This window comes from Drosophila biarmipes, chromosome 3L (genome assembly GCF_025231255.1).
Source record: "Drosophila biarmipes strain raj3 chromosome 3L, RU_DBia_V1.1, whole genome shotgun sequence".
In the NCBI taxonomy this organism is placed as follows: domain Eukaryota; kingdom Metazoa; phylum Arthropoda; class Insecta; order Diptera; family Drosophilidae; genus Drosophila; species Drosophila biarmipes.
Genome location: NC_066613.1, coordinates 27,199,037 through 27,207,200, shown reverse-complemented (window position 1 = coordinate 27,207,200; position 8,164 = coordinate 27,199,037). Strand labels below are relative to the sequence as shown.

General features: G+C 46.7%; 1 protein-coding gene across 5 annotated transcripts in view; it reads right to left on the bottom strand.

Moving 5' to 3' along the window:
- Window positions 1-3,579: 3,579 nt before the first annotated feature.
- The window catches only part of LOC108030071 (protein bric-a-brac 2), a 28,266-nt gene continuing 23,681 nt past the window's right edge, over window positions 3,580-8,164 (bottom strand). For 2 of the 5 annotated variants that reach the window (XM_017102686.3, XM_017102676.3), the window contains exons 3-5: window positions 6,985-7,063; window positions 6,486-6,916; window positions 3,580-5,870 (exon numbers count right to left, since the gene is read on the bottom strand). In XM_017102686.3, the coding sequence (XP_016958175.1) occupies window positions 4,914-5,870; window positions 6,486-6,916; window positions 6,985-7,063 (1,467 nt within the window). In that variant the 3' untranslated portion in view covers window positions 3,580-4,913. The remainder of the gene's footprint in view (window positions 5,871-6,485; window positions 6,917-6,984; window positions 7,064-8,164) is intronic. The other 3 variants (XM_017102706.3, XM_017102695.3, XM_017102717.3) reach the window with 3 other exon arrangements.

The following is an 8,164-nucleotide window of genomic DNA, read 5'->3' as shown; positions in this document are numbered from 1 at the left end:
TTGTGTGTGCCTGGTGTCAAGCCACAAACACCTTTTGCGTAAAATAAAGCAATCAAGCAAATAATGTTGCCACATTACACTATCAACAGCTTCCTGCTTCCTTGACACAAGCACACACACAGCTTCACACACGGACCCGAGGAGCGGGGGATGGCTGGGGGAAAGGAGAAAGTAGCCACTCACGAGCTGGGGAAATTCTTTAATGGCTCACACAGACGCACACACTCGGGCAGCCAGGACAAAATGGCTGTGCAGACTAAAGTAAAATTGAAACAACCTTGAGGAATGCCGGAGCAAACACACACCCACAGAGACTCCTGGAAACACCCACAAGCACCCCGCACACCCGCACACCCGCACACACACTCCGCCAGAGATGCAGACTGAGAGGCAAAAGTGTCTGGCAAAATGTCTCGACTCCTGAACTCCCCCGAAGCCCCACTCCCATTCCTTTTCCGGTCTGTGTGACCGACTCAGTGGAAGTCAAGGCTCTGAGCCAACGACGACAAGGTTGTCCTTGCTGAGTAGCAGGATAAGGAGGAAGTCATGGTGCCTCCCCTGCACTTTCCCTTTTGGCCGGGCCAAATCTGCACATGCTACTGCTGTGCCATATTTAACAAATTATCTGTAATTTCTCGAGAGCAGGCAACTCGGGCTTCAGCCCAACTCAACTTAGCTCCACTCCAGTTCGGTTCAGTTCAGCTCAGCTCAGCTGCATCTTCCCGCCGAGCGTGGGGTTGCCAGGACACAGGCCTTTCCCTACGATTAACCCGTTGGTAGAGGCACTGAAAGGCTTAGTAATTACCTCAGAATATCTTAAATAGAAGATCCTAAGTTAAGAAATATGAGATGAATATTGTGGAAAAATAGTTTTAAAGCTGGTTAGGATAAAGATCCAATTTAGGATTATGTGGTATTGTAAGGTGTTCGTTAAGCAAGGGTTTTTTGAAAATTTGAATCCTCTACCTACCTGCCTAAGCAAAATCATATCCTTTAAAGTGATGTTACCACCTAAGAATCTCAATCGGAGCATTGCAATCAGCTGCTATCTAGAGGGTAGGTTCATTTATTGGAAATACTTCAAAGATTATAAAATATGTTTAAAAATAATTTGAAAGTTAAATCTTAAAAAATGTCCAATTTAAAAAAAATTCCCTGTATTGGCTAAGTAAGGAAACCCAGCCCTATAGTATCGCAATGGTAAAGCTCCATGCAAAGCAAAAGTTGCTGTGCCGCCACAAGCCCCTGCAAAATCCAGGACTTCAAGGGGTTAAGGCGGCGCCAAACCACTTGTCAAGATGGCTAACGGCAGAGTGGCTGCTAACTGTTGCAGGGGCAGCTGTGGAGCTGTGGTGTCAAGTGGGGAGTGGGGAAACGGGGAAGCGGGGCCTCCAAAAGGAAAGGCAAGGCAGCCAGCAACCGGCAAACCAGCCAACCAGCCAGGATTTTGGGCTGCAAGCAGCCGCAAATGCTTAACTTCAGACAGAGCCAGTAGCCAGAGGCGGCGGCGGGGGAAGGGGGATCAAGGACAAGGACGATGAGGGGCAGGGGGGATAGAGGCAAGACAGACAGCAGGCGGCAACCACAGGCGAATTGCTGGCAAGGACGAAGCGAAAGGCAGGACGTCGTGGCTGGAAGGAAGTTGTTTGTGGGTCGCAATTCAAGGCTGACCGAGAACGAGGACGAGAATGAGACCCAGAAGCAGCAGCAGACGAGAGGAGACTCGACCCTTTGGCACTCCTGTTGCTCCGCCGCATCCTTCGCCTCCTTTGGCCCCCTTCCACCCCGCCCCTGCATCCGACTCCGAAGCCGAATCCGAGTCGCCCCTGTCCAACCACCAAGTGGGTTTGTGTGGGTGTCTCACAAGATGAAAGCCACTTGCCATTCAGGACCAGTCGACGGCTGACTTCCTCGTTGGCTTCCGCACACTGCGAGAAAAACTTTCTACAAAGAGAAAGAAAAGCTGACTTTTAACTGGTCTATTTCTGAGGAATCCTCTAAAGACTTTCTTGTTTTCATTACAGTGCTTTTCTTGGTAATAAAATCTAGTTCAAGAACAGCCCTCGCGCTTCTCTCAGTGCCGGCTTTGCTTGCTGCCCAAAGGGTGGCCAGTCACTGCTCCGCAATGACCTTGAGCATTACCACTGTTCCGAAGCTTGTCTCCCGTCTGCGGACAGTGTTTGGGAGCCCTTCTCCTCTCCGGCCGGCTTTGGCTTCGCCTATTTATCTGCAGTCCACAGCTAAGGATGTTGGGGATGTTTCCGGGGACCACAAGGACCAGGGGAGCCGGAAGGACCAGAAGGACCGGCAGGACCAAGTCACGGGTCCTGCGAGCAGACCGAGTTTTGCATCAAGTGCAAAGTGATGTGTTAAGCTGTTAAGTGCCAAAGTAATTGTTTTCTTTCACCGACAACAGCAGCAGCAACAAAGGGCGACCATGACGTCGCTTTCACTTGCCACTTGACCTTGAGAACGGCTGGGTGTGAGTGGATATGGCGTGTGTGCCGGCATTGTTGTGGAGTCGTTCTCCCCAAGTTGCACTTGCTTCGAGGGGCATTAAGTGAATTATGTCTTCGGAATTGGGGCCAGCAGTTGCTGGCGAGGAATTGCATTTCCCAGCAGGCCGGGGTGAAGTCAAGTGAAATGTCGGAAAGTGGCCGCAAACCCCTTTCCTTTTAATTTCCTCACTCCTGTTTTAAGGGGATTATTTCTGCATAAGCTTATGGCATTTGCTGGTGGCCTTAAAGTTTCGCCTTCTCTCTAAGCGGAAATTAGTAACAAATTTATTCTGCCACTCGATTTTCTTGTAACTCTATTGGCTTTTAGACCACAAAGCCAATAGAGCTCCTTATTTACGAAAAAACTCTAAAATATATATATTTTTTTACCATATCTTAGACTTTATTTAACCAAACATAGAATGCAATATATCGTTGAACTCGTAATTAAATTTCCAATCGATTGGTTATTAAATATACAAATTTAAATTTTTTTCAGATTTTTGCAAAATTTGACGAGGGTACCCCTTACAAAAAAACTGAAATTTGGTCAAAATTTTATTTTCCTGAATTAAAGTAAAAATTGATAGTTTTTCTTAGCTGGGATCCAAGGCTCCTCAAAACTGTTTTCCTTTTAGTTGTATGTTCCTTTTTAGCAAAGTTACAATGGAAAAACCTCTAAAATATATGCTATTTTTTACCAAAGTCCAGATGATGATTTTTGGCCCAAAATACAGTTTTGTTGTGAAGTAATGGTTTAAATTTGGAGTGGCATACCTCTTTAGAATTGTGAAACAATTCCCAATTTTTTGGCATCTAAACCTAAAAAAATTATTTTTTGATAATTTTTGCTAAAAATTTTTATGTTACCCTTATAAAAAATTGGAAAAATGATAAAAATCTAAAATTTCTGTACTTAGCCAGAATGTTATGAATATCGTTGGTCCCATAGATCAGCCTTCAAAAGACACTTTTCTTGGTCTTTTCTACTCCATTTTGGCCGTAAAAAAGGAAATCCCCTTAGGTAACCCCTCTTTAGGCGTATTTTCCCCCATAAATAAAACATCAGAAACAGGTTGGATGACATTTAGCTTTCAATTTGTTTTATTTTCTGTTTATTGTTGTATAATTTACTGTTTAACTAAACTCAAGAATGCCTCGCGCATCTTTGGGGATAGATAATAATAATCGTAATAGTAGGTATAATAATAATAGTTCACTCACAGAGTACGGACAACACATGTGCACATGTCTGACAGTCGAGTGTGTGCGATGGTGTGTGTGGGTGTATCTGTGTGATTGTTTACATAAAATTAGCACAAATTTAATGTGATGCTGCCTGCGTTGTTTGCTCTTCGTTCATTTACAATACAATTCACGATTACCATAGAAGAAGTGCTGCGAAGGGGCTTTCGGGGTAAGTCTAAGATTAATTCGAAGCCTAAAGCTATGGAAATTTGTACATTATTTACAGTTACATTTGGAAATACCATTAATATAAGTATGTGTGCGTGCGTGCGGGTATGCACCTCTATCTGTGTCTGCCTTTATGTATCTAAAGTATCTGCGTATATACGTATCATAGATAAAGTTGTAGTTACCGGATTTGACAACATTCAGTGTGTTCTGTATTTGCGAACTATTCTAGGGTTAAGCTACATTTAAGAAATGCACAAGTCTCTAATCTTAACTTTAATGTTTACGTTTACGCGTATTGTTAGTCGTAATCCTAGTGTTATTATTACTTTTCGCGTGGCAAAAAAGGCAATCAACGCAACGAATTCTCTCGAAATAAATAAGACAAAGTACGAGATCCTATCCTTACAGGAAAGTTCCGAAGTATGCATGTGTGTTGGGTCGTGTTCTGGGGTGTGCTTTAATAATAGGTTAATACTTTATACCATCCTCGTTACGCCCTAAAACTAGCCTAGGCGTAAAACCAGTTAGCAACTTCAACTAAGCGCTAGACACTAAAAACGTTGGGGTTCAAGTAGCAGTCCAAATGTGTTTGTGGTATATACGTTCTGGGTCTCGGGGTGGTTCCTTCTTCTTAGGGGCCAGTAATCTTTGGACACTTTGGGCTATTTGCTATGGAAAGTAACCTTTGCGAAATACTTTATCCTTGATAACCAATGCGTATTTGTTACTCCTTTAAGATATTTACTATTTATCAGTCACACTTTACATGGGCTGTTGGGCTTTCCTACTTATGCTTACTATTTCAAAAGATTTTTCTTTAGTTAAATATTTCTTCCCTCTGAAACATATATATTTTACAAAATAAAACCACAATTACTTACTGGATTATCCAGGATTACTTGGCACCCCCATTACTTTCGTTTGGTTCGCCTAAAACCCACCCCAGCCCAGTGTGTGTGGGTGAGCCACCCCCGACATTCCGCCCCTGCCCAGGATTCAATCCTCGTGCTGCAGTTCGGTGGCGTGCTGCTGCTCCAGCTTGATCTTCATGAGGGGCGGCTCCCGGATGGCTCCTCCACCGCCTGCTCCTCCAGGAGGCGCATAGGCAGAGGCCGCAGCAGCGGCAGCCGCATCAGGATTGGCGAAGAGCTCACTCATGTCCTGGCCTGGTCCCGGGAAGAAGTCCTCGAAGCGGGGGCTCTTGTTCACCGACTTCTGGAGCAGTCCGTTGGCAATGGCCTCGAAGTCGATGCCGGCGGGCAGGCTCTCGAGAAACCTCTTGTTGTAGGCACTCGCCTGGTGCTTCGCATAGTGGGCGGCGGAGTAGGGCGAGGCGGCTCCCGGTCTTTGGCTGGCGGTCAGGGACTTGGCGCTGCCGGACCCTGAACTCGACCCCCGGGACTGGCTGCCGTACTGGCGGGACAGCTCCCTCTCCCGCTCCCGCTCCCGATCGCGCTCCCTCTCGCGGGACAGCTCGCGGGCATAGGAGGCGGCACTGTTGGGCGGCGCGCCGCCACTGCCTCCGCCCGATCCCCGGGGGGGCATCACATTCAGGCCGGGCAGGCCCATCAGCCCCAGGGCACTCAGGTCGGGCAGGTTCTCCGACCCCCTCTGCTGGTTCTTGGCCGCCGCCGCTGCCACGGCCGCCGCTGCGGACACCTGATCCTCGATCTCGGATCGCTGCAGATAGGCCGGCGACTTGTACATGTTCATGGACTGGCCGTGGGGCGACTGCTGCTGGTGGTGCGACGAGGGCTGCTGCTGGTGGTGCGGCTGCTGCTGGTGGTGCTGCTGCTGCTGCTGCGAGAGGATCTGGCGGCGCAGCGTCTCCGTCATGGAGCTCAGCGGACTTCCCGCGCCCGGAGGAGCCAGCGAGGCGTTCTGGGCCGCCATCTTGGCCGCCGCAGCACTGTGATAGCCATTCGAGGTGGTGCCTCCGCCTATATAGGTCTGCTAAGATTAGAGAAACATGGGAAGAGGGGAAATAAAAGGTTAAAATGGGATAAAGTCGACTTCTCCTATAGGAACCCATTCAATGGTAATATAACAACGGAAGGGAATATTTAAAAATAAAAATGTTTTAAAGAAATAAGGAAAATAGTATCAAAGAAACCCATTACTTTATAGAATTATAGTCTACATTAAATCGTCAATAATGTGCTATTTTAGAAATTACTTTTAATAAGCTGACCTCTGGTTTATCTTTAGAATGTAGACCTTGGCGCCCCTAAAATAATGTAATTACATTTTTTGTTTACGCAAAAACGAATTCCACCCGACTTGAATAAAATTAGTACAGCCATTATTTCTTGGCACTGAAAATGTTTGTTATTATTTAGGCATTTCAAATAAGATTTTATGGGCTTTTAAAAAATGTTCTAAGAAAATTAATTGTTTAAGAAATAGCAAGCAAAAAGTTATTTCAAGAAAAATGTTTTTGAACTTTTAAAATTATATTAAAACTAAAATTTAAAATATTGTTTGTTAAAATTCTTATAAAGTCATAGATCATTGAAAATAGAATTACAAAAATCTCCCCAAGATAAATGCAGCAAAATAAGTACTTACACCATGGGCCTGTCCGTTGGCGTACTGGTGGGCGCCCATTTCCTCCTTGATCTCGCGATAGTCCCGGAAGACCACCGCCTTGATGACGCTCCGGATGAGCTCCTCGGGCCACATGCCCAGCAGGATGCGCTGGGGTCGACCCCTGGCCTTGGGTCGAGGATCGGCCCCGCCATCCAGGGAGGGACCCAGCATGTTGTGCACCCGGTTGGCATAGAGGACGAAGGTGGGGTAGGGGATGTCGAACTTGCGGGCTGCCTGGGACAGGGAGAGACCCTCCTTCAGGACACTGAAGATGGCCTCGGCCATGGCCTCCGGGCGCCAGGACTTCAGGGGTCCCCGCTCGCGGAACCTCAGCTGCTGCACCAGGTTCTGCTGGTTGGTGTTCCAGCACTTCTGCCACATGGACTGCAGCTGGTACTGGTAGCTATCTGCTGGAAGACACGTCACGCGGACATTATGAAAAGGCTGAAAGGGACGCTGGCTTAGTCCTGGAACTTACCCGCCACTGAAGCTGCTCCGGTGGCAGCGGCTGCAGCTCCCATCCAGCCGCCGTGTCCTCCGCTCTCGATCATCTTGGCCTGGAATTGAATAAATTGGACAAGTTCGAGTTAGTTAAGTGGACTTTAAGGGGATTTTTACTAAGGTAAATACATATGCAAAATATTTTAAAATGTATTAAAACATATATAAGCTTCGATAAGTTTTATACCTATTTCAAACGATTGACACATATTGAGAGCTTAAAATTTAAAAGCCTCCCCGGCATAATAAGAGAAATATATTCCCGGCCATAACCTTTTACACTTCCTTCCTCGCGTCTTTTAAATAATTAGGAAACTTTGCATACCAGGTATCTGTTTTTATATGTTTTCCTCGAGGCGGAAAGGAAAACTCGGCCCAATCGCTAGTTTTTCTTTGGCCCTGTGACATTTGCACACGAATTGTGGCTGGCCGTAAAAGTTTATGATTGCCATAAATGTGGCGGAGGCATTTTCATATGCAAAGGGAAAAGCCGGGGAGCCCGGCGAAAGCAAATTAGTATACAAAGTGGGGCCATCCCGACCCCATTGTCTTGGCGGCTTTTGCGGCCAAAAGGCTTCGACTGCGGCCAGCGGAATGTGCAAAAAGCCATTTATTTATTGCTATTATTAGGAATTCAGGGGGAAGTCGCCGTTGCCGCTTAATTGAGCCCGCCTCTAACCCTTCGGCCGTATTAATCAGTGGGCCCGGGCCAAGAGCGCCGGCCATTTAGGGGTTAAGCGGGAGCTGGGAGCTGGGACTAATACCCAAAACTAAAACTGAAACTAAAAACCGAAATGGAGAGAATCCCATTTTTACCTCGCTTTTTTGCAGCTCTGCTCCACGGAGGCTCGGGAAAGTTAAATTGATGCACGTTTCGTGCCTCCGAAACAGAGGCTCTGGCCATAAAGCCTTCCTTCTGGCCAGTTTGCCGGCTCGCCAGTTGGCCAGTGGCTGGCCACGCCCCCTCCGCGCACGTAGCCATGCATTTTATATGCAGGGGCGTAATACAAATTATGTGCAGCGAGCATGAGGCAAAAAATAAGAAGCACAAAAACAAAGCCGTGGAAAAATGCAGCGCATAAAGAGAACATATAATGCAAGTCTTAAATATTTGAGGAGTAGGCGCCGGAGAACCGGGCAGAACTGGAAAACCCCTT